The sequence below is a fragment of the Rana temporaria genome, chromosome 4 (assembly GCF_905171775.1).
Source record: "Rana temporaria chromosome 4, aRanTem1.1, whole genome shotgun sequence".
Taxonomy (NCBI): Eukaryota; Metazoa; Chordata; class Amphibia; order Anura; family Ranidae; genus Rana; species Rana temporaria.
In genome coordinates, this window is record NC_053492.1 from 186,154,778 (window position 1) to 186,182,406 (window position 27,629).

The window sequence follows — 27,629 nt, forward strand, 5'->3', positions numbered from 1 at the left end:
AAAAAAAAGTAGTACATGTCCTACTTTTTTCAGTGTACACCACAGCAGCATGGTGGCGTGAACTGAATACAATAGGACACAAGGCAAATTGCATTGCCTAAGCAGTGAGCTGTGTTGGGCAAGGCTACCCAGTGTAGAGAAATGCAATACTGAAACATGCTGTAAGCCACTCTGTTGCTAAAATAAAAATGCACAAAAATGACACTTTATCAAAAATGAAAAAAAGTTTTACTTAAAGTATGTCAGTTTTTTGTGCTATCTGTGTCCCATTGGGTAGAATTCCATTCACTGCCTGTACCATAGTCAAAGTAAAAGGTTCCCTAGCTGTCCCCATTGGAAGATTTCCACGCTACTCCTGTTCTGGTGTCAACCCAAAATTCTGGATTTTCTTGCACTTTCGGTGATGACAAAAAAATATGTCAAATAGAGCGGGTGAAACTCCCTAATGGGGGCACAGACGACAAAAACCTGACAGATGTTCTAATCCCTATCCACTCTATCCTTTAGCTATACTTTAATAGTCACCCATACTGCTGCCTGTGCCACTAATCTCTTGTAGAGAAACCTTTGCTAATGTTGTGCGAGGAACAATGTACAGTATATGGCAGGATTTATTATAAAAAGATGTCACTGCATCTTATTTATCCCCATTCAGCCGAGCGTACACATAAATGCTTCCTCGGCTTTAGGGGGTTATATTTTGGATGATGCCCGTAGCTGCAGGCATCATCCCGGTACCCTTTTTTAGAGCCAGCGGTCAGCTTTCCGGGGATAACAACCGGTGAGGCTAAAAAACGCTCGGGTTGTTATCCCAGAGGAGCAGAAGGGGACAGCCCCCCTTCCGCCGCTCTTACCGGGCCTCCCGTCCCAGTGGGAGACCCGATTGACGATCCGCCTCTAGACAGAGACAGGCACGAAGCCGCAAACGGCTTTGTGCCAGTCTCCTGTATGTAAACACTAAAGAAAAGTCACTTCCGGTTTACTCGGCTGCCAATGGCGCCAGATTAAAAAAAATATACAGTATTCAGAATCGCTGTTTTTGGCGATCTAAATACTTTGACGTGCAAAGAAGGGATTGGAGGTCTTTTATACCACGATCACTCCATAAAGAGTACCTGTCACCACCTATTACTGTCACAAGGGATGTTTACATTCCATATGACAGAAATAAAAGTGATCAAAATGTTTTTTTTATTAAACACAATGTAAAAATATAAAAATAAAGTAAATAAGAAAAAATAAATACATTTTTTTAAAGCTCCCCCTGTCCCCACGAGCTCGCGTAGTAAAGAAAATGCATACGAAAGTCATGCTCACATATGTAAACGGTGTTCAAATCACACATGTGAGATATCGCCGTGATCGTCAAAGTAAGAGCAATAATTCTAGCACTAGACCTCCTCTGTAACTCTAACTTTGTAACCGTAAAAAAATTAAAGCGTTGACTATGGAGATTTTTAGGTACCGTATTTTTTTGCCATTCCACGAGTGCGTGCAATTTTAAAGCCTGACATGTTTGGTATCTATTTACTCGGCTTAACATTATCTTTCACATTATACAAAAAAATTGGCTAACTTTACTGTTTCTTTTTTTTTTCATTCATAAAAATGTATTTTTCCCCAATAAAGTTTTAAAACACCGCTGCACAAATACCGCGTGACATAAAATATTGCAACAATCGCCATTTTATTCTCTAGATTCTCTTCTAAAAAATATATATAATGGCCCGGATTCAGGTAGAATTGCCCCTTATTTGCGGAGGCGCAGGGCAGCGTTTTTGCCCTGCGCCCCCGCAAATTTACTGCGCTACCCGCGATTCACGAAGCAGTAGCTCCGTAAATTGTGTGTGCGCTGTGTAAACTTGCCCTGCGTAAGGGCGCCTAATGTAAATGATCCCGTAGGGGGCGGGAATCATTTAAATTAGGCGCGCTCCCGCGCCGAGCGTAGAGCGCATGCTCCGTCGGGAAACTTTCCCGACGTGCATTGCGGCAAGTGACGCCGCAAGGACGTCATTTGCTTCAAAGTGAACGTGAATGGTGTCCAGCGCCATTCAGGAATCACTTACGCAAATAACGTAAAAATCGAACGTCGGGTATACTTTAGCATTGGCTGCCCCTGCTATTAGAAGGGGCAGCCTTACGCTAAACACGCCGTACGGAAACGACGTAAATTGCGTACGCAGGGCTCGTGCAACATTGTGAATCGGTGTTAGTATGCAATTTGCATACTATACACTGAGCACAATGGGAGCGCCCCCTAGCGGCCATCGCAAGAATGCAGCCTAAGATATGCGTGGCATAAGAGCCTTTTTAGGCTGCAGTCAGCGTTACGATGTTCCTGAATCAGGAGCATTCGTAACGCCGGGGCAAGTAAGCAATTGCGCTGTGTAACCTATGGTTACACAGGCGCAATTGCTTCTTGAATCCGAGCCAATGTTTGGGAGTTCTAAGTAATTTTCTAGCAAAAAATATGGTTTTTACCTTGTAAACACCAAATGTCAGAAATAGGCTTAGGCATGAAAGGGTTATGTTAAGCACTGGCAGTGGCGTCTCCAGCTTTCATATTTAGGGGGGGCGCATGGGGGGACAGGGACAAAAGTAGGGGGGCCAACTATAAAATGCAATTATATATATATATATATATATATATATATATATCCTGGGGCCCTTTACTACGATCCCACTATGGACCCTTTCATATGTTCTGCAGTGAGCTCCCTTCCTACTATACTGGGGCCCCCCAGGGTGGCAGAAAACAAGAGATATATGTCACCAGCACACCAAGAAAATATAAGGGTCCAAAGCAGTGGGAGAACTATCAGGGTTGCAAAGGTTGTCTTGCCACCGGGCCCTGGTGTTCTGCCACAGTGGGGATCCCCAGCTGTCCTGTCCCTGCTATTGACAGCGCTGGTCTGGCATCTGTCTCCTTGGCAGCGGCCGCAGTCTATTAGGACCTAGTGCTGGTGACATTATGGGTGCATGCAGGGGAAGGCTGGCACTATTGGTTATAGAGAGCCGAGCCCCCAGCTGGTCACCTAGCAGCAGTAATGCTGTATAACCTTCTCTGTTGACATGCTGATCGGGATGTGATCCAGGTGATGCTCCCAGTCAGATCTAATAAGCACAGTATTTATTAGCATCAAGAGTACAACCACATGAATATAATCAACCGTATGATCAGCAGCCATGTGGGCTCTATGCATGTAAAGTGTGGGCTTTGATCAATAAAATCTCTGATATTTATGACTAGGATTTGACTAAGAGCATCACCTGGATTGCATCCCGATCAGCATGTCAGAGAAGGGTCCACTGCTGCTAAGCAACCTGCAGGAAGCTCAACTGTCTACAACCAATAGAGATGGGCTCGGGGGTGTTTGAAATCCCACATGTATATATGGGTGAATAGGAATGGTGGCGCTGCCTAAGTGTATGCTTGCGTCTGTGTAGACCTAAAGTTGGTCTACCCAGACCAGGGTCAAATGTGGAGTAGCCCAAATATGAATACAGTGGTCCCAGTTGGGCTAAATGGGAACTACGCTGGTGAGAGTCCCAAAGTTCCACAAAGGACTTGAGAGCAACGGCTCTGAGGCTGTCAGCTACACTTAAAGTGCTCTGTGGATAATGCCTAATGCTGGATGCCGGCAAGGATATACAGAGGGTGTACTACTAGACAGTGAGATGCCTGAAGGTGCCAGAGTGCGCCTGAATTTAAAATGAGAGGTGCTGCCTCTATGTAGCAACCACCTCAGTAAGCAAATACCAGATATAAAATTCCAAAGTTAAAGCGGATGCCTGTAGGGGGAACAATGATGTAAGACAGGTGTCTAATACCAATGTATGCAAATGAAAAATATGCCAGGTTATAAATGGGTATATGCCAAAAACCATCAATAATATGGATATCACAGTAAATAACAGCAAGGTGTGTATCAGATGCAAAAAGCCCAGTATCAACAGTCCAGCCTATGATCGAGCCAGGCAAATATACTCAGTATTGTCCGTGACCCTAGAATGTGAAGGAAAAACTGATGGTATATGGCAACCTGTAGCTATCACATATATAGTCCATACATGTCCATTAAACCATTATAAGCATAGGAAATGAAGGAATCTTGGTAATGCAATTGGAGTCCAATAGAAGAGTATAGATGTGGTATAGAGGTGCTCCTACAACACACTGCGGCGTGGTCCCGGTGCTCCCCTCAGGGTTCCCCACTCACCAGATAGAGGTCCCCTCTTGGGGTGGCGTACATATATTGTGGGGTCCTATGTCCGTTGCTCCGCTCCAATCTTTCCTCCAGATAGATATCAGGCTCCCGATGTTCCCAGGACTCTACTTCCTTATTTCCTCAAAAGAAAAATCCAAAAGCTCCAATGGTGTGATAAAGTATGAGACCACGTGGTATAGCAAAAAAATGTGGTATTTATTGGTTGATAAAAAATATAATATATATATATACCCTGCCGTGGGGCTGGCTGCTGCAGCAATACAAACAATGCCAATGACCACACTACTCCAATGATGGAGTATACAGGTGAGGATAAAAGGATTCCTTCATTTCCTATGCTTATAATGGTTTAATGGACATGTATGGACTATATATGTGATAGCTACAGGTTGCCATATACCATCAGTTTTTCCTTCACATTCTAGGGTCACGGACAATACTGAGTATATTTGCCTGGCTCGATCATAGGCTGGACTGTTGATACTGGGCTTTTTGCATCTGATACACACCTTGCTGTTATTTACTGTGATATCCATATTATTGATGGTTTTTGGCATATACCCATTTATAACCTGGCATATTTTTCATTTGCATACATTGGTATTAGACACCTGTCTTACATCATTGTTCCCCCTACAGGCATCCGCTTTAACTTTGGAATTTTATATCTGGTATTTGCTTACTGAGGTGGTTGCTACATAGAGGCAGCACCTCTCATTTTAAATTCAGGCGCACTCTGGCACCTTCAGGCATCTCACTGTCTAGTAGTACACCCTCTGTATATCCTTGCCGGCATCCAGCATTAGGCATTATCCACAGAGCACTTTAAGTGTAGCTGACAGCCTCAGAGCCGTTGCTCTCAAGTCCTTTGTGGAACTTTGGGACTCTCACCAGCGTAGTTCCCATTTAGCCCAACTGGGACCACTGTATCCATATTTGGGCTACTCCACATTTGACCCTGGTCTGGGTAGACCAACTTTAGGTCTACACAGATGCAAGCATACACTTAGGCAGCGCCACCATTCCTATTCACCCATATATACTTATCCTGTCCCCAAGGGGATAGTCTTTTTAGGAAGGCAGCAGCCTTAGACCTCTGATATCCTAGCGCAGGTTTCCTTATATTCATTTGAAATCCCACATGCCCGATCACGCCAGGAAGCCGACACTCCACAGTGCTAATCAATGTATGGGCTGCCTAAGAGCTAAGACCAGCCATAGACAGTTTAAATCTCAGCTGGTTCAGCAGAAACTGTCTGAGATTTGAACCATTAATGAGCAGATTCTCTTATAATTATCACTAGTGGTTGCTGTATAGTCACTAGTGATAATCACTGTTTGTCAGGAGCATATAATTGCTGGGCAGGAGGGATATTCCCCTGTCACCACTGTCTGTTGATGGGGGAATCATGCAAGTTTCTTTCCTGCAATCTGTGGATGCAGGAAAGAAATTTGCACCGTATATTATCTGCCTAACTGAAAGTGAAAGTAAATTGTGAATGTTTTGAAAGAACAGGAGAGGGGGAGGGAGACAGATGGGGGGGAGAGAGAAGGGATGGAGATAATGTAGTTCAGTGATTTTTTTTTTTTTGGGGGGGGGGGGCACATGGTGGGGCACAGCATGATGTTGGGGGGGTCAGGGCCCCCTCTGGCCCCCCCCTAGGGACGCCCCTGAGCACTGGGCCCCTTGATTTGGATTTTAGTAGTAGCGTAGTATTTGAGCACGACATGCAATATAATGGATTTTAATCGTGAGTGATTAAGCTTAACGTAACTAAAATACTTCCCTGGAAAGTGCAGTAAGTGTGAAATTAAAGCAAATCACATCTGAACAAATCCCAAAAGTTGTTGCGAAACTCCTCTTTGAAAGGGTTGAAGAGAATAGTTAGTTATAGCATGTCCTGCGTCACCTGCATGCCAGAAAAACTCAGAACTATATGTACTTGTTCATGTATAAGTGCTGCTCTATTCTGTGAAAAAAGGAGTAACTATTAGAATCTTTCTCTTGCAGCAGCTTTATGAAGCCTTATGAAACTGGACCGTTAGGATGTGAGGGCAGATGAGGATAAGAGGCTGCAGGCTGGATTCTTCTACTTAGCTGTACTTTTGATAAGCACTCATGTTTATAGCTTTGACCAAGAAAAGCAAACGGCAGGATTATGAATATGACAGATCAGGGGAAAGTGTAAACTGTTAACATAGAGCAAGGTAAATTCAAAGGGCAATTTCATATCATTGCCTACTCTGTGCAAACATGCCTGCATAAAATAATTAGAGCTGGGTGACTACTTCTGGGTCTGACAAGGAAAAGTATATCCCAGTTAGAGCTTGGCCAATTTCTATCAAATATTGGACCTTTGGTTCCTCAGCAGGTGATGGTCTACAGCGGGGATATGCAATTAGCGGACCTTCAGCTGTTGCAGAACTACAATTCCCATGAGGCATAGCAAGACTCTGACAGCCACAAGCATGACACCAGAGTCAGAAACATGATGGGACTTGTAGTTTTGCAACAGCTGGAGGTCCGCTAATTGCATATCCCTGGTACAGGTTGTTAATTCCTGTGGACTGTTAACAATAGCTACACCCAAGTTTAGAGCAGTTACTGTGCTTATTTCCTAGGAACCAATTGTATTTCGTCAGGCTAAGCACAGAGTATTGCTCAAAAGAATTTGAGGCAGATATTGTTTTACATTCTGTCGCTAGCAAATAACCTAGAGCAGGGATCTCCAGCCTTTTCAGTTTCAGGGCCACGTTCTAAATTTTGCAAATATTCAGGGGCTGAAAAAACTGTTTTCTGAATGAATGATTACAATTAAGGAATGATAAACATTTTACAAGAAATACCTTCACTTTCGAAGTCCCCCCATTTACATGAAAAGTACCCCCTTTCCCAACCCGAAGACCCCCCAACACATCAGGAGCTTTGCCATCATATCAGAGACCCCCTTTTAAATCAGATGCCCCCTATAACATCAGGAGTCCCTCATTTTAAACCAGAAGTCCCCCTCTTTTACATCAAAGGACCCTTTCACATCAGAAGCCCCCCATCACATCAGAAGCCCCCCCTTCCATTAAAGTCCCCCTTTCACATCAAATCTTCTTTTCAAACCAGAACCAACCCATCAAATTACACTTACCCCTTTCGTATCAAAAGTCCACCCTCACATCAGAGCCCCCATTTCACATCAAAGCTCCCCATCCCGACAGAGTCCCCCTTCTATATCAGAAGTCCTGCATCACCTTAGAGCTTCCCTTTCACACTTTTACATCAGAGTTGCAGTGGGCTGGGTAAAATCTTGTAGTGGGATGAATGATGCCCTTGGGAGAGGGGACCTGTGACCTACAGGCACCATACATTTATCTGCATAGTTCTGAATAGATTATGGAATTATTAAAACCCCATCAAGTTATTTTAGTGCTCTGTATTCCACCGGGGAGGGTTCCCTACACTTTCTGTCCCAGGGATGCAACAGGAAATGAGACAAAATTTCCCTAAAGTGAAGGGATTTCCCATATTAGCCAGCTGTCACCAAAACATTTGTCCCTATTGAATAATCTACCATCACATCCTACTCTAATGCAAACTCTAAAATGTTGGGATTTTTCCTCACATCCTGTCTTGGTGACAATGTGACCAGGACCCATAGTGAGTTGAATTTCCCCAATAAGAATAAAGACAGCAGTAACCACTCTGCAGATGGACTGACCCTTCCAGACTCACCACGAGTCCAATAAGTTTGCCTGTAGTTCACTACTAGCACACTAAAGGGTGCTACATAGGTTCCCATTGATTTATTAATTGCCATTTGCTCTATAACAGGAGGTTACTAATTGAAATGTTAAAGCAGAAGTCCAGCTATTTTTCTGCAGTTTCAGTACATACGGTACATAAGGCACTATACTGTACATTTCTAAATGTCACACTTTTCAAAGTGTGCCACACTTGTGCTGAGTAATAGGTTGTTATTAGTATTACTGCTTTTATTTTATAAGGTTGGTCTATAGTGGTAATAAAGTTCATACGTTTCATAGAACTTGGCTGCTTATTGGACATTCACAAAATGACCGCTGTCATCTATTCAGACTGACAATTCTTTATTTTTTTATATATATAAAGTTTATTGATTTTTTTAATATATACAAAACAGTTGTCGTCATATCACATTTTAACAACCCTTTTAAAAATACAAATCAGACTCTCGAACCCATCCCACCCCGCCCACCACCCACCCCAAAGAGACTGATAATTCTAGGGGACTGTGGTGGGTCCAATTACACATTAGATTCTTATATCCTCATTCCCACATTCAATTTTAGCATAATATCTCCCAGCTGGAGTGCCTGGCTCTGCATCTCCTTACTTTGCAAAGTGCAGTTGCTCCAGAGCTTAATGAAAGAGCAGAAGCTCTGCTGACTTCCAATCGTCCAATCATGTGCAAGCAAACATGCAGTTTTTTTTTCTTGCACCTGATTGGGTATTCTTTGAAGAGTGCAACTGCGCTTTACAAAGTCTATTTTCCTTTAGTAAATCAACCCCTCTGTATGAATTCCCCAGAATGGATTTTTTTTCTTACTCATCTCTCCCTTTTATGTTTGCACAAATCTGTTTAAAATGTACTTGTCAGAAATGTTTATATTACGTACAGTCCACCCTGGTAATGGATGAGTGTCTTATTTAAAAACATTATAATAATGGAAAAGTAATAATTTTGCTGATATCAACTAGTCATATGTTTGTCAATTTTCTCTCTCCAGACACATGATAGAATTTGGTTGCTGTACATAAAAATATGCAGTTGTGTCAATAAACCAGAAGAATCTAGAAGACTAGGTTAAAGGAGAAGTCCAGCCTTAACTCGTTTGGCTGGGCTTCTTCATATGGTTCATAGGATGTCTGATGATCTGAAGTCTGCTCTCTGCTGACGTCACCAATGTCAGTCCAGGCACCGCGTCATCCTGACAATAAAGTCTGGATCCGCCAGGTGCCTGGACTCATGCCTGTCTCAGCCTCTCCGCGAGCCGCAGACATCCTGAGACGGACTGACACTCAGCAGCTCTCTGTTCGGGGAGCTATGAAAGCCAAGCCATCTACAATGTTTGATCTCTCGGTTCTCAGTGCAGAGGAGGCCGGGGACAGATACAGCATCGGACCGATGCTGTATCCACCTAGCTAAGTATGATTATGGAAAAAACATTCTTCTCTTTTAATCAGTATACACCACATGTCTGTCTTTAGTGAGTGGAGCAATGTGTTCTGTTTGCATTTACTACTTAGAAAATTATATTAATGCAGTTTTTTTAGAGTTTTTTTAGAGTTCTGAATGCTCGGCCCAGGTACCAGGGATTTTGTTAGAAATCATGAGGCCCTGTACAACCTACATGAAAGCCTCCCCCCCAAGCAAAGCTCAGATTAGGACCCGTGGCTGTGTTTGTACAGCGGCTCAGTCCCCATAAAGTAAGAGGTGTCTCTAGCTGCCTGAATAAACCACTCTTTCACATGGCCAGAGTGCCAAGAGATTGAGGACATAGATTCCTCAATCCCTTTCTCTGCAGCATTAGCCTCAGGTTACAACTACAGAGGACTGAATTATACTATATGCCAGATTTCAGTTTGATTTGGTCATTTCCTTTGTTTTTGCCAATATCAACCTTTTCTAGGTATCTATAAACACACACGATCTCAAGGTATTTCTGGTCTGTTTTTGTCTGTGTAAACTGAAGTATGACCTGTGTTTTATACAAATGCTTTGGTACAATACCACTCTTTTTAAAATGCAGTAAGTTGTTGGTATGCATTCAGTTTACCTTGTAAAGCTTGTTTGGCTGTACTTCTCCTGTGGATCACAGGAGTGCAGTCTGTTCTGCACTCCTGTGCTCCTTTTTCAGCAGAGAGTGGGCTGAAGCCCCCTGTCTGCTGACATCCCAGAGCCAGTCCAGGCTCGGGCAAGATTGCAACACTGAGGCTGGGATCTGCCCACATGCCTGGACCAACACCCGGCTCAGCCTCTCAGTGAGCCGCAAAGAGCCTGAGGGGGCCACTCCTGCCCCCTCTACAGCCCAGCACTTCAGTGAGTGAAGGGGGTAGAGAGCGGTGACTGAAAGTCAGCAGCTCTCTGCTCAGGGAGCTGTGAGAACCGAGCGATCTGCGGTGTTCGATCGCTCGGTTCTCAGTGTTAGAGGTGGAGGGGGACAGATGCAGCATCAGACCGATGCTGCCTCCCCCAAAGTAAGTATGGTTCTGCAAAAACACCAAACCCCATAATTCTCTTTTAAAGATAAACTCCAGTCTCAAATTCTGTCTTTCACAGTTGTACAGGCTACATTCCTATACTGAAAATGCTTACTTTGATTTCACTGCACATGGTCGCTTCTCAAATTGAAACTTCAGCAAGTCAGACAGAGCCCACCTTATTTCCTGGCTGGAGGACACCCAGCATCATTCAATGTCTTTCCTCCCCAGCCTTACTGTTCCTGGCCTACCACCTTCATTCATTGTACTTCAGTTCTTTCAATCTTTAGCATGTTGCTGAATGGGGAAAGGAGGGACCAAGGAGGGCAAAATATAATCAGATTAAACTTCAGCTTTAAATGAAACCAGAACACACCACTGAAATGCAGCCGTTTTCCTCCTTCAGACAACCGAGCACATACTGTACCTTGGAATGCAGAGGTGAAGTTTCCAACCTTGGTCACAGACTGGGCAACATTTGCTCGCTATTGAATAGAGGAACTGAATTCAAGCCTCAGGCTTGGCAGTTGGAAACTCTTGAGTCTAACCACTGATCTGGGTAATTCAGAGACCGCGCATGAATGGAAATCTTACTCTGCTGTGGAAACTCTCTAATGGATTCCTGTGCCAGTATATGTTTAAATTGGTTTTAACTGTTTCATCGTTCCTCTGGTAGGTAAAAACAAACATTGTGTTGGCACTGCTTCTAGAAATTAATAACGTGCCCTTATTCGCTGGACAAATAAATGGTCTAAAATGAAATAAATATACACTCACAACTAGATATTTGAATTCACATCTCATCTTCCTACAACAAGAAAAGATGACACTCTTCTGTAACTAATAATTATTCTGTAGTAATAAAGTAGAAGTAAAGTTTTGTTTTAAAAAAAATGCTGGTATGCTGATTTTTTATGATAGCGGCGCATTGGTGTGCATACCTCCCAACTTTTGAACTTTGGAACGAGAGACACTTGAAGGAGGAGTAATTTGTGTTGCACGCCTCGGCATATAAGTGTAACCAAACTCTTAACAGTGGGAGCGGCTTAAGGAGTGTGGTGGACGGGAATGGCAGAGAAGGGTCTGCAGGGCAGAGAAGAGGCATCACAAGGGCAGTGAAAGGGGGTCAGTAGGGCAGGGTACAGGATTTAGGACAGAGTCAGTGGATAGTGTACAGGGGTCAGCAGGACATTAGACAGGGGGTCAGTAGGGCAGGGTACAAGGGCCAGGACGGAGGACCAGGGGTCAGTAGGGCAGGGAACAGGAGTTAGATGGACAGAGGACCAGGGGTCAGTAGTGCGGAGTAAAGAGGTCAGCAGGAAAGAGGACCAGGGTTCAGTAGGATAGGGTGCAGGGGTTAGCAGGATGGAGGACCAAGGGTCAGTAGGACAGGGTGCAAGGGTCAGCAGGACGGAGGACCAGGGGTCAGTAGGACAGGGTACAGGAGTGAGGGCCAGGGGTTAGTAAGACAGAGTACAGGGGTCAGGATGAAGCACTAGGGGTCAGTAGGACATGATACAGGGGTCAGCAGGACAGAGAGCCACAGGTCAGAAGGGCAGGGTGGAGGACCATGGGTCAGTAGGACAGGGTACAGGGGTCAGGACAGAGGACCAGGGGTCAGTAGGACAGGGTAGAGGGGTGAGGACGGAGGACCAGAGGTCAGTGGGGAAAGGTACAGGGATCAGGACGGAGGACCTGGGGTCAGTAGGGCAGGGTACAAAACCAAAATCCCCCCACCCCCTCCTAGCACAAACCTCCCCCCAGTCTATCCCCCTTTACTCTCACTAATGGCTGCCCCCGTCACATGGGACCCCCATCAGGTACCTTCAGGCTGGCAGCAGGCTGATAGCAGGCTGATTCTACTTCTGAGTCCAGCGATCAGTGGGCGTAGTTTTCAGTCATGAACAAGTGGCCCCTCCTCTGCAAACGTCACTTGCACAGTGACAGATCGCCATTCTTCCAGAGTGGAGTACTCGCTCCCTGCCTCCCCCTCTGTACAGGAAAACAAAACATTGCAGCAGGAGGGGGAGGGGGAGGGTGCAGGTTCAGCGTGCTCCACTCTGACAGTGTGACAGAGGCAGCCGGACCGTCGAGGAGAGATGCCGGCTGGTGGCTGCCATTCACAGTGTTGCACATGCCGCGCGGGAACCTGGACAGCCCTTACACGCCACAAGCAATCCGGGAGTCAACCTTGATTCGCCGGGACTACAGGACAAGGGACAATTTCCATGCCGTCCTGCCGAATCAGGGATGGTTGGGAGGTATAGGTGTGCGCAGGCTACTGCATTGGGGTGTGCACCCCAAAACTAAAACATACATGCATATGTTTTATAGTCTGTATATCTATCTATATATCTATCTATATATATATATATATCTATCTATATATCTATCTATATCTATATATATCTATATATATATATATATATATATATATATATATATATATATATATATATGTATACCGGTATATAAATAACTAAATGTAAACAAACATTTTAACATGTATTGAAACATGAATGGTCAGGTTCATTAGGGTGTGCCCAGTCACATCCGGCACACCCTGTGTGCACGTCTATGCAGAAGACACTGTGTAGGGCTGGCCATAGACGGTTCTTTTTTTGCAATCGACCAGTGGGCTGGTCAAAAATAGATTCCTCCATCTTCCCCCATTCACACAGGCAATCCTCCTCATTGTACCATTGTATTCTGACAGCGTAATTCTTCTGCTGTCAGGATAAACTGATTAGTGGCTTCAGCCAATTGGCTGAAAGCCTCCAATGGACAAAAGTTTTGAATTCTTCCGAGCAGGAATGGCCATAGATGGATCGAAATTTGGCCAGTAGGCAGCATTTCTTTGGCCATAGAAGTTTCTAAAGCTTTTACCTGCAGGTCAGCACTTTTTTCTAAAAGTGTACACTGAGCTGTGTATGTGTAGCTCGGTGTACAGTCTTGGTATGACTGTGTGAGAAGACGAAGTAACTCCTTAGCCCAAATGCAAAAAAGTTACTTCACCTGGGCCAAGCCAATCAAAAGAATGACGATTCTAAACCTGGAAGAAGACAAGGAGAAGATGGAAGCACCAGAGATAGAGGAAAACATTGATATCAAAGCTCTGGAGAGGAATGCTTTCTTAGATAAACCTGCCAAATGATGTGCACACTTGCACATTATGGCCCGGATTCACGTAGATCGGCGCATCTTTGTGCCGGCGTAGCGCATCTCATATGCAGTATTCACAAAGCACTCGCTCCCTACGTTGCGCCAGCGTAACGTAAATTGGCCGGCGTAAGCCCGCCTAATTCAAAGTAGGAAGGTAGTGGGCGTGATACATTTAAATTAACCGTGACCCCATGCAAATGAAGGGCCGAACGAACGGCGCATGCGCGCGCATGCTCAGAATCACATCGAATTTACTCCCTAAGATACGACGGCTCAATGCCTACGACGTGAACGTAACCTACGCCCAGCCCCATTCACGTACGACTTACGTAAACGACGTAAAATACGACGGCTGTTCCGACGTCCATACCCTAACATGACTTACACCTGCTTTATGAGGCTTAACGTTACGTTGGACGTACGCCTTGCGTAAACGTCGTAGATTACAGCGACGGGCGTAAGTACATTCGTGAATCAGCGTATCTCGCTCATTTACATATTTGACGCGTAAATAAATGGAAGCGCCCCTTGCGCCCAGCGTAAATATGCGCACAAGATAAGACGGCGTAGGAAACTTACGTCGGTCGTATGAAGCCAAAATTCAGGGGTATCTTACTTGCAGAATCAGGCGCATAGATACAACGGCGCATCCGTCCACTTACGCGGCGTATCAGTAGATACGTCAGCGTAAGTGCTTTCTTAATTTCGGGCCTATGGCAACAACCTCCCAATTTAAATGACACGATTTTTAGACAAAGTCTGCATATAGTTTAATGATGACAAATCCCACTCTGTGCTTAATTTAAAATACTAAAACAAAATATAGTATATACATATAAAACCTGATGCAAAAATAACATACATAAAATCCCCAGTATGCAGTCGTTCTAACACCCCTCAATAATGTATACCAAACTCCTCGTATAATAATGCGCTCAATACAAGTGTACATCAGTAATAAATGGACCTAAACGTCTTCATAGATGCAGCGAAATCCAAAAAAAACAAACACTATCTCTTAATCCAAACAGCATGGACCTGTTAAGAACAACCTTGTTTGAACCAACTTTTACTGCTGGATTAGCATCTGAGGTGATTTTTGATTCCAGCAATGAATAAAACCAAAACAATGCATAAAACCAAAACAATGCGTAAGTGCAGATTTGTATCAAGGATGTATACATGATGCTCCACATAAAGAACGACTAATCCTCACATGTTACACAATGGCTGATCTCTGGGCTATTTATATCATTAAAGAATAAGGATGTCTGTGTTCCATAAAGCTGGAAGCTAACACTAGACAAGCATGTGGTTTGAATTAATGTAGTTTTCAACTTCTCCACCTACTTCTGGCTTGTGACATGATAGAGACAACATAACAGTCTCCCAGAGGAAGCCAAATGTATCGATGGCAGGCGATAAAGCCCAGATTGAAAAGATTTCTGTATGGAATTATATCCTACAGACCATTTTAAATATTTTCTATCAATTTTTATCTTTAATTTTAAATACCAAAAATATAAAATCAGAAAAATGATTTACGTCAGAGGTGTTTAATAGCTCAGGAGCCTAGGGTACGTGGCAATTCACTCTTCTGTGCATGCATATGGACACCAGATCCCCTCCACCAGCCAGTAGAGAAACATCTATTGGCAGGAGATATGATGCAGCTTGCTGCACATAAACCACCAGGCATCTGGAGTACAGCAACAAAGTATAACAGGCACAGGTGAATGGGATTGTGTGATGTATGCATTAGTGTAGGACCATGGATGTGGGGGCAAAAAGCTTACTACAGTTGGAAAAAGGAATACAACCCAATGATAAAGGCTGCTAACCGATGTAGCACCCTTAGCTAGAGTGCTAGCTAGAGTTTTTTGCAGTGTAGGTAAATTTCCAGGCTTGGCTGGGAGCCAAGCCTGCGTGTTCTTCTGGGTCAGGTATATACCGTATTTATTGGCGTATAACATACACCTTCACTTTAAGAGCGAAGTTTCAGGATTTTTTTTATTTTAAATAAAAGACTGTGAAGCAAAAAAAGGGTCAGTGCCCATCTGCAGCCTCACAGGTGCCCATCTGCAGATCCACCATTGCCATGAATGTAGCCTCACCATTGCTAGGAATGCAGCACCCACCATTGTCAAGAATGCACCCCCACCATTGCCAGGAATGCAGTCACCGTTGCCAAGAATGCACCCACCATTGCCAGGAATGCACCCCCATTGCCAGAAATGCACCCCAATGCCAGGAATGCACTCAGCATTGCCAGGAATGCAGTCACCATTGCCAGAAATGCACCCCCATTGCCAGAAATGCACCCCCAATGCCAGGAATGCACTCACCATTGCCAGGAATGCAGTCACCATTGCCAGGAATGCACCCACCATTGCCAGGAATGCACCCCCATTGCCAGGAATACACCACCATTGCCAGGAATGCAGCACCATTGCCAGGAATGAACCTCCATACCATATCGATGGAATTACTCCGATGGGGCATACACACGGTCGGAATCTTCGATGGAAAAAGTCTGTCAAACTTTTTCCATCGGAAATTCCGATCGTTTGTATGGGGCTTCAGAGAGATCAATCCAGGTGGATGGGTTGTCCTTGACTAGTGTCATTCTCATATCAAGTGGGATGGTATGACCTTAAAGGAAATGGGATCTCTAAATAAAGATAGCTTTTTCCATGAGATGTGTTTTGAATCAGTTGAGTGCTGTGTGTAATAGTGCAAGCCCCTCCCACTGTCACATATTTTGTGTAAAGTGCTCAGCTTGCCATACATCCCAGGTATTAAAATAAAGAGCAGCTACCATGTTGCTGTGTAGGCCTCTCCTGTTTGGTTTATTTGCCACCCTATGGGCTACAGCAGGGGTAGGTAACCTTGGCTCTCCAGCTGTGATGAAACTACAAATCCCATCATGCCTCTGCCTCTAGGAGTCATGCATGTGATAGTCAGGATCTTACAATGTATCATGGGACTTGTAGTTTCACCACAGCTGGAGGGCTGGGGTTTTCTACCCCTGGGCTACAGGGTGTGATTGTATTGACTCTGTTGAGTGAACATTGCTGCTTTGTTCTTACAGATGTTATCTGACTACTGCCAAGTTAAAATTATCATTTGAAAGTAAAATGTGGTTAATTGGCCCTAGTATGTATGAATGTGAGTTAGGGACCTTAGATTTTAAGCTCCTTAAGGGCAGGGACTGATGTGAATGTATAATAAAAATACAGTGGAACCTTGGTTTACGAATAACGCGGTTAACGAGCGTTTTGAATAATAAGTGTTGTCTCTCAAAATGAGCAGAATTCAAGCTAATGGGGTGTGCAGTACTGCATTTGGCCAGAGCTGCGAGGTGCCGGTGACACTCGGAATCACACGTAAATACTTGAAAACACTCTGTTCCCGAGTGGTTCCGGACCTTTCCAAGGGTTTCTGAGATCAGCCGAGCTGTCCCCGAGTATTTCCAAGGCTCTCCGGTGCCCCCCCACTTCTGGCCACATGCGGTATTGAATGCCATAGAAGTCAATGCGGAACAAATTATCTTTGTTTCCATTGACTTCTATAGGGGAAACTCGCTTTGATATGTGCGAGTGCTTTGGTTTACAAGCATTCTCCTGGAACGGATTATGCTCGTAATCCAAGGTTCCACTGTATGTAAAGCACTGTGTACATTGACAGTGCAATATAAGTACATGCAATAAGAGATGATCTTTATATGTGTGGCACATGCTGCTCTACCTCCATCTGAATCTAAACCTTACTAAAGTTTTATACAGGGGTCTGCTTCTTCCCCACTTGTGAACTTTTGACTTTTTTAGCAGTAATGTAACATATGGAAGCACTATTATAGTTGGATATGGAAAGTTACGCTACAGTTACAAAATGTTATTAATGTGCACTGCCTTTCTACCTACAAATCATCTGCAAAATATACAAATCAAAGAAGAATTTTGTGATGACTTCTGTAACAGCGTATTCATGTGTAATGTCAAGGGATATTAGTATTATTTTGTCATCATTCAATGCCTATTCCTATTTGTTTTACAATTATTTTTTCAAACTGGAAATGTAAAATCAAAGTATTTATACAGTGGGTCAGAATGAATAAAATAAAAAAATCTATTTTTTTTAATTAAAACATAGTAGTAACTGCTAATGTCATATTTCCACTATCCAAGCATGTAAACATAGTGGCGTCTATGTAATCTGCTACATCAGCATTTCCTGAAAGTAGAGCAAAAAAAAAAGCTAAACACTACTCTTACTGATGTGAAAATGTTAACATTTGTAAAAAGCCAACCGATACGCCATCTCCATTTCTACCCTCTCCCCCTGGCCACTGATGTATACAAACAGAAGTGACCTGTGACTCTCACAGGAGAGGCTCAGAGGTCTTTTGAAGGGAATGGCTGTGATTGACACCTTAGCTTCACCTTCTTCTATGTTCTGCAAGAGTTAGGATGGTGGAGGAAATAACTGGGTCCTGGGGATATAATGGAGCAGGAACTTTGTTCCCTGGCTATGCACTGCTTTGTTCATAAGCTGAATAGATCACATAATAAAATTATCACTGAATTTCAGTGGTCATCGGTGGAGGGTGGATTCATGTCTGTTTAGAACTTTTTGGAGTTCCATCAAGGAGAACTCTTAGCGCCATCCACTGACAAAAGTCATGAAACCTTTCATGGTGTTATAGGGAAATTTAACATAACCTGTGTAGTCATCCTATTGCTAGATACTCTAAAAAAAAATAGTCTTTACAATGCTTTTTAAATTAACTTGCAGAAGAGACCAGCTTGTTGATCAGGTTTTACAAAATATTATCCTACGTATCATATGTTATTATGCATGTGCATGGGTCAGACAGTTTTGCTCATTGTACAGTATGTTGTATCTTGCTTTGCAGTTTTAGAACCTGGTTTTGCTTTATTGCACCTTCCCATTAAGCAAATCTTTTAACTGACTCATTGAAGCAGTGTGGCTAAAATCTTATCTTAAGAGCTCATGCACACTGCATCTAAAAGAAGCTCAAAGATGCTGCTCCTATAGGCTTTTGAGCTTTTTTGAGCGCTTAATTTTCTCTGCCTGGAAACTCCCTTCCATGTTAGCCAATGTGTTGTCTATGAACTATGGCTTTTTCAAGAGTTTACAGGCTAAAACCGCCTAAGCACCTGATAGGAAAGTGGCGTTACCCCTTTATGATATCATATCAGCTTTATATAAATTTTCATGTGTTCATATTATGCTTATTATTTTGAACTCTTATTAACTTTTAAATTAAATGTTTTAAGTTTGCACACAAGGCTGAACTGCATGAGAAGACAGGAAACTCAAAAGCTTGCGGCTAAAAGCAAAAAAAAACCATAATTGCTGCAAATAAATATATTTGCTAGTATTTTGCAGAAATTTGTGAAAATTTTATAGACAGTTATAGACATCAATGCATATGTGCTAAGATTTTACTAATATGGTTAAAATATATATTTTTATCTGTCACATAGCATTATCTCTAGGCAAATTTATATTTTATATTATATTTATCTCCAGGCAAACTTTTATCTCCAGGCAAACTTTGTACAAAAATATACTGTAAGATACTGTAATATGCTTGGTTGGTCCACGAAGGGGTACACCCCATGCACAGACAACAAAACCGGCCAGTGCCTAGTAATAAACTGCAATCCTGCTACACTCAATACTAGTGTCTGTCTTGATTACCCGACCGGTCGTAGGATCCACCCACCCAACGTCTGGGAATACGTGAAACCCTTAGGCCTCGTACACACGACCGAACATGTCAGCTGAAACTGGTCCGCGGACCAGTTTCCGCGGACATGTTCGGTCGTGTGTAGGGCCGACCGGACCGGATTCCCGGCCTAGCGGACAGGTTTCCAGCGGACCAATGTTTCTTAGCATGCTAAGAAACATGTCCGATGGAACCATGTCCTTCGGACATGTCCGATGGTCAGTACGACTCATCGGACATGTCCGCTCGGCCGAAATCCCTCGCATGCGTCAAAGTGATTCGACGCATGCGTGGAAGCATTGAACTTCCGGGGTCGCGTACATCACTGCGTCATCGTCGCCGCCACGTCGCTGCAATATCGCCGCCACATCACCGCGTATCCTGTCTGCGGGGAATTTGGTCTAATGGTGTGTACAGCCATCAGACCAAATGATCCCAGCGGACATGTCCGATGAAAACGGTCCGCGGACCGTTTTCATCGGACATGTTGGGTCGTCTGTACGAGGCCTCAGACGTTGGCCTATAATGGGCAATAAAACGAGGAAGGCGGCTCTTGAAGGTGAGCAAGAACAGCCGACCCCATATGATTTTATTAAAGGTACCTGTGGTTTAAATTATGTCGCACCGTATTGGCAAAATGTTCAAAAACATGCCCATCAATTACAGTTGTACCTTTAAAAAGTGTAAAAAAGCTTGGGGGAAAAAAATGAAACATTAGCTATGGGGAGGGTTTGTGAAAAAAAAATGCTTACAAAAGCTTGAAAAAAGCTCAAAAGGGTGCAAAAAAGCACAAGCTTCTATATGCAGAGAAATACAAACTTAAATGCCTGTAAAATCAGCTTTTTTTTTTATCTGCAGTATGCATGAGCCCTAAAGGTATCACTCTTTCCCATTTCAGAAAGTTGGGACATATGTGTATCATAACAGTTAGTAACAGAAAGGAAAAATCATTGCACTAATCCAGTGAGAGCTCCCTCCAGTTACTAATCAACAAATCATTACATACTGTATAACAAAAATAAGGGCATATGCAAAGGACATAAAAAATAATAATCTGCTTTATGTGGCTTTATCGACTAATTAATGTTCACTGACTATCTATGTTAATACAGAATGAGCAAATAAAAAAAATAAACATATTTATTTTTTTCCATTTTTCTCCCCCAGATATCATGAGGTCGAATTGGCACATCAGTGGAATTTTGATCTTTATTATCATCCATCTCACTTATAGCCAATGCCCTAAAGAATGTAGATGTCTTAAAGCAGGACAAGTAGATTGTTCTGGAAGTGATATTGTAGAGATACCACGCTCTATTCCTCAGAACATTAGGAGCCTCCAGATTATAAACACGGAAGTGACAGAACTAGAAGATGGTGTTTTGGAAAATATGACAGCACTACTGGCCCTACGAATTGAGAAAGGGGAACTGTCCACTATAGGTCCCAATGCATTGAACAACCTCATGTCCCTTCGTTTTCTCAGCTTGTTTAACAATAAATTGCAAGATTTGCCAGCTGGGTTGTTTAAAGACCTGGGGAAGCTGGAAACCCTTATTCTCTCAAACAACATGTTGACTCAGATTCACCCTTTACTATTTTCTCCACTAATGAATGTGAAAGAGCTGTCCCTTTTGGGAAACAATCTCCGTTCTATACCAAGAGGTGCTTTTGATCAAATGAGTGCTCTCACCAAACTGAATATTGCCAAAAACAATCTCACTCGCTTGCATCCCAAAGCTTTGGAAAAAGTCACTAAACTTCAGGCTCTTCGACTTTATGAAAATCAGCTCAAGGAAATTCCAGAAGGACTTCTGAGTTCAGTTAATAGTTTGCAAGAAATTGCAATGCAAAACAATCAGCTCAGTCAAATATCTGCTGATTTATTCTCGAATAACCCGGATTTACAAAAAGTGTACCTATCCAATAACAAGATCACTTCATTGCCACAGGGTTTATTCACACACACACCACAGTTGTCCAAACTTACATTATTTGAAAATGCAATAAAACATATTGACATCGGAGTGTTTGGGCCATTGCCAAAACTAAAGGAGCTTTGGTTGTATGAGAACAAACTTGAAGAGTTAGTAGATGATATCTTCTTCAATCTCACCCAACTACAACTACTTATTGTATCAAAAAATAAGATTCACACCATCTCTTCTGCAGCTTTTAGAGGATTAGATGAGCTCTTGGAACTTTCACTGCATACCAATGTACTTACAACTTTACATGAAGATGTCCTTCAGAATTTACACAAGCTAGAGAACATATCTCTTCACAGCAACGAGATTGAACATCTTCCTGCAAGTGTCTTTAGAAATATGGACACTCTGAAGACCATACAGCTACATAATAATTCATTGCAGATGCTTCCAGAGGGAATTTTTGATACTGTTGTGCATTTAGATGAGGTAAAACTTCAAAGTAATCCATGGAAATGTGACCTTCACCTACTTCCTCTGAAGACCTGGATAGCCCATAACCTAAACAAACTTGGGAACTACAGTCGGGTTGTGTGTGCTAATTCACCCTTTACAGGCGTGCCTGTAGCTGAACTAAGTGACCAGCAATTAGTATCTTTGGTGTCTACAACTTCCCCAGATATGGACCATTCCACATCAGTGCTTGAAACCAGCACTGCTCATGAGCCTGCCAAATTTACTGAACCACCAAATCAAGAAAGGACAACTCTGGCATTCGTAACAACACCACAGCCAGAATTCTCTGAAAGTAACCCCACAATGGAAACACTTGATGAGGATTCAGACAATGGCTCTGGTTTTGTACCAACCTACACTCCACCTGACAGGGAATCTCGTGGCAACAGGCTGGTTGGTGTTGTGATTGCAATAATAGTTTTATGTTGCATAGCCATTGTTTGCACAGTTATTGCTTGTATATTATATAACAGAAAGAAGAAAAATCATGTAGTACTCATGAGAATGAAGCAACAAAATGAAGCATAATGGAACTCATATATGACTTAAAAATTACTGAAAAAACCTTCACAAATGGAGGTGGGAACTAGAAGACGCACTGTTATATGACTGCTTCAGTCTCTGACTTAACCTGAATGTACTCTTATGTTAATGCCTGTCAACCAGTTTTCCAAATGTATCATTGATACTACACCAAATGTTAAAATGTAACTACTATGTATGTCTAGTAACAAATATTCTCTTTCAGGGAAATTGTCTATGCCCTTTCTGCAGTAAAGTATTATATAAGTTGGACACATACGAGAAAGTGTCATTATCATGGCATCATCTCTTTCAAAACCGATTTTAATGTATGTTGACTGTCTGATAATGTCACAGACATTTTCTCAGGTGCACAGTAAAAATATCTTCTGGTTTTTAAAACCACCAAGGTGAAAAATCCCTGTATACAGCTAAAATAGTGCATGTAGCAGAAAGTATATAGTATTTAACATGAACGTAACTGAACAACTGAACAACTGAGCCCAGATGAGAAGTAATATCATTATAGGCACTCTTATATCTCCTCTTTGGGCTATCTGGATTCTTCAACTAGAACAGAAACACTGGGCCTTATTTAATCATGGGAGGAGGGATAGAGAATATTACTACTTACTCTGGGTAACAGAAACTGAGTCTGTTCACTGAGATATCCTACTATTTAAATTTCCTTGCTACAAAAGGTGACTGCTTAAAGGTGAACTCCAGTTATGATCTTTGATTGGCACAATGTAAGTATGCATGTGACATATCTGATGCACAATCACTCTAGTAGTTGGTGCTACTAAAGTGATAGCCAGGATTTTCTAGGTCCCATGCAAATGACTTCCTTGCTGCACACTAACCACAGGGAGTCACTTGCTTGGCAATGCTAACATTCATAGAAGGTCTTGTATTCTCCTGTTGGATGAGGTGCAGATCATGATGTCGCCACCCTTCTCTACCCCATCCAGTCAGAGAATTCTTTGTATTCAAAAATACAAAGCCTTCTATGAATGGCGGCAGTGCTAAGCAATTGATCCTCAAAGGTCAGTGTGCAGAAGGGAGGCCACTTGCAGGAGACCCTTGATATGACCCAGAAGATTGCGCCATGACTGTAGTACTGGCAACTACTTAAGTGATTGTCAGCTTCCCTTGTAGCCCATCAGGTATGAGATGTGCATATTTACATTGTGCCAAGCTAGGCCAAGAGTGGACTGAGTATGTAAAAAGTACGTATCATGGTACGTCGTTTTTTTCCAGATTATTATTGATATTTATCATATTTTTGTTGCTAGAAGAATAAGTAGAGATATATTTTGGTTACATCACGAAGTAGGAAGATGCCAGGAAGATTGCTTTAAGCCCTGTACACACGCTCAGTTTTCTCGGCTGTAAAAAATCCACCAAGAAAACCGAGGGGAAAGCCGAGAACCTGGTAGGAGAACTGCCATGAAGCTTTGGCCAGGAATTCCGTCCGTGTGTATGCTCCATCGGCACTGCCTCGCAGTGTTTCCCATAGGAAAGTAGTAGATCTGGAGAAAAAATAAAACGCTGGGAATGCCGACGGGAAAAAAGAGAGTAGGTTCTCACACGTTCGGTTTTCCAGGCCAAAAGCTCTCTTGGCAGTTTTCCTGGCAGGAAAACCGGTCGTGTGTACAGGGCTTAAGAGATTAGTGCACCAGTGCAGATACTAGTGATAAGTGAGAACATTTTTAATAAAACCTAGCAATTGCTTAATTCCACACTAGAAATGAGTACCTCATTGTCAAAGGGCAGGCAGATCAATCTTGATCACTTATGTGTTCATAGAGGTGTATAGATAATCTGTTTCAATTCCAGCATCCCCTTTATCAAGGCCTTTTGTATGGAACTGGCATTCCAGAGTCAGTCAAAAAATAAGTAATAAATAAGTCAGTTTGTATAAAGTAACAGATTTGCACAAAAGATATGGACCACAGAAAATATCAACACGTTGATAGCAGTCCTGCCTATAGATGGATGCTCTCTGTAGTCTAAGTTTTTTTTGCAAATCTGCTAACTATACAAATGGACTTTTTATTTCATTTTACTGTCACTTGGTTTTGCCTCAGCAAAATTAATTCCATACAAAGAGTCCTGATGAAGGGGACATTGTAATTTACCCAAAATCTGTTGGCTCTATACCTCTACATACAATAAACACATCCATGATCAAAATTGACCTGCCTACCTTTTGTCATTCAGGTTCATTCCTCTGGTGTGAAATTGACTTTTTATTTAACTTTTTATTGCTGTCGTTGTCATCCATGTGGTATTTAGAAGCTACTTCCTGTCATGGGTGGCATTGGTAACTAGGATGGGAAGTGTAATCTTCCCAGTGGGCTCACAGAAAGCAAAAACGATATTGAAATATGTTCTACCACTTCCCCATCTAAACAAAGCTAATACAAACAGTTTTTTGGTTGGACTACTTTAAAAGAGCCCCTACACTGGCAACATAACACAGTAATACATTTATCACATCTCAGGGCTAGTTTACCTGATTTTATCCATAGCCACTGGGAAAAAATAGATGTAGGAGGTAACCCATCATTCTGGGATGGGCTTCTACTTTAAAAAACAGTTGTGATGAGGTTACATGTGCTCTTTAATCTTTTTCCAACACCCCTTCTAAAGTAACACCTTTTCTATTGTGTACTATTGATTTCATGTCTGTTTTATTTTAAGAAATCCTGCATGTTGTATGTATTTTTTATTTGCCAAAAATGCCTTTTATATTATATATTTTAGGATGTTTTCTTACAGTTGATTGAATTTCATTGATTGAAACAGTCAGCTGCACCAATTGTTGCAAGTGTTCAACCATTTTGTATAGTATTTTAAAGTCAGTGCCAGATCAAGAAAACAGTTCTCCAGGTAAAATGGGTCCCCTCCTTTAAATATTTACAGTTGGTTACTTAGCGTGGGCCCCTTCTCCTTTCTCAGCTTCAGTGCTGGTATATTGTACAGCAGATATTTCCATCCATGTTAAAAATATATTAACATGAACTGAATGACCAATATAAATATTAAAATGCATTTTTAATAATTAGGATACCCTTGTGAGTATTATTTAAAACCGTATTAAACTAAAATCTCAAAAATATTGCAGATGACAAATTCTTATGTCTCGTATACACGACTGGTTTTCCTGGCAGGAAAACTGCCATGCGAGCATTTGGCCGGGAATCCTGGCCGTGTGTATGCTACATCGCAGTTTTCCCGACAGGAAAACCACCGGGAATCCCGGTGGGAAAAAAGAGAACATGTTTTCTTTTTCTCCCGCCGGGATTCCCAGCGGTTTTTAAGCCTGCAGTTTTTCTATGGGGAAAACCTGCAGTGGAGCATACACACAGCCGGGTTTCCCGACCAAACCTCTCATGGCAGTTTTCCTGCCAGGAAAACCGACTGCCAAAAAAGCTACTGAGCAGGTTCTCGGTATTCCCCTTGGTTTTCCCAGAGGACTTTTTACCGCTGGTAAAAACCAATTGTGTGTACAAGGCATTAGACATAGTGGCTCTGTTAGGTTTTTTTTTTAGGCTTTTTTTCCTCTGTTTTCACCTGGTGATCTGGCTAGTAACACTTCTCCTGTATTAGAGTGCCCCTACTCTGTATGAACGAGCACAGGGGCACCTTTGTACATCAGGATTGTTAATCTGGGGGGAGTGTAAAGCCTCGTACACACAATCCGATTTTTGGCCAACCTAGCATCAGATTTTTGTCTTCAGGGCGTGAGCCTGGAGCTTGTCTTGCATACAACAAACACGAACATAGTGACGTACTATGAGGATTTTTTGAGCGCCACCCTTTGGGCCCCTTCTGTTAATTTTGTGTTTAGAGAGCATTGATTCCGAGCATGCATGTCTGTACTTTTTTGTGACGGACTTGTGTACAGATGATACGGAAATCAGACAACAGACCGTTGTCCTCCAAAAATTTACTAGCCTGCTATCCAACATTTTTTGGCCAAAAGTTGGACAACAATTGTCAGAAGGAGCGTACTAACAGTCAGATTTTAGGACAACAGCCTGTCAACAGACAATCCCCTGTCAACAGAGTCAGGACACTCTCTACGTTGCAGATAGAGACAGGAGCTGTGTGTTGGTGGGCGTCCTGACTCTCCTGTAGTCCAAGGGAGGGGGCGAGCATGACACTCCACACCAGGGAGAAAGCCTTGCATTACTGTGTGGAGTTACAGACAGAAGAACAGGAAGTGAGGATTTCTCAGAAAAAATAAGGACATTTAAAAGCAAAATGGAAGTATGAGGTAAGTGAAGGAGGCTATTTAGGAAAAATAAAATTGTACCTTTACAACCTCTTTAATGCAATGTATGAAAATGTGTGCACAAAGCATACTGTAGTTTGGCACCTTAGTGTAGTCTGTAATTATACGTGAACATGGATGATATGAAGCAATAAACACGCTGCAGTACTGTAGTTATTGATAGCCAAAAATTAAATAAACCAGATTAGAGCAGAACATTTTATTCTGAGCAAAATGTGGTACATTTTACGGAGAATTAATACTCTGAATTGATGGTGCTGATATGTGCCTTACCAATTCTTGTGGAGTATGCAATTTAATTACAAGTCAACTTTAGAATGAAAGCCTAGTGACAGTGAACAGGCTGTATACAGGTCAGTGCAAATCAATTCACGTGCTAGTAATTTGCGTCATGCGCACTGGACATTTTTTCTGCTGCTCCTAGGGAAGTTTTGACGTTTTTCTTTTCCTGCCTCTAAACGCCCCTGCGTGTTAGCCTATGTGTCAATGCACAAATAGAAATTTAGAAGAGTTTAGAGGCAGGGGTGTTTATAACTCCCTAACAAGTGCGTCCAGGAGCAGCAGAGTTTTGGTAGAAAAAGGGAAGGAGTCTAGGAGAGTTAGTAAAACGTTCTGTGTGCGTGAGGCCTAAAACAACTTCAAAGTTGTGGTATATAAAAAGCTTTAAAGAATATCCATGGTCAAAATATTAACTCATAGATTCGATTGCACATTGTATCTGTTTAATCTATTAATCTGCGCGATCTTGAAGTTTGTAAACTTACTTTGTGACATAGTCACTATGCCCTGTGGGTATGCATTTCTACGTTACACATTTTTTAGAGCCTGCATTCTCAACTACAGAGGTGCTAAAAGGCGGAGTTTCAGTACAAGAATCACAGGTTGCAGGCAGCAATGTACCATGGGATATGTAGTCCTTAGAAAATTGAAATTAATTAGCAGAGGAGAAGCTACAAAGCATGCAGTGAATCCGGCGAAATTG

The 27,629-nt window shown here is 42.4% G+C and overlaps 1 protein-coding gene across 1 annotated transcript in view; it reads left to right on the plus strand.

The window, feature by feature from the left end:
• Positions 1–25,411, plus strand: part of LOC120936821 (leucine-rich repeat-containing protein 15-like) — a 44,057-nt gene extending 18,646 nt beyond the window's left edge. Inside the window, exon 2 of the mRNA XM_040349513.1 lies at positions 20,546–25,411. Within this exon, the coding sequence (XP_040205447.1) occupies positions 20,551–22,350 (1,800 nt within the window). The 5' untranslated portion in view covers positions 20,546–20,550 and the 3' untranslated portion in view covers positions 22,351–25,411. The remainder of the gene's footprint in view (positions 1–20,545) is intronic.
• The last annotated feature ends 2,218 nt before the right edge of the window (positions 25,412–27,629 follow it).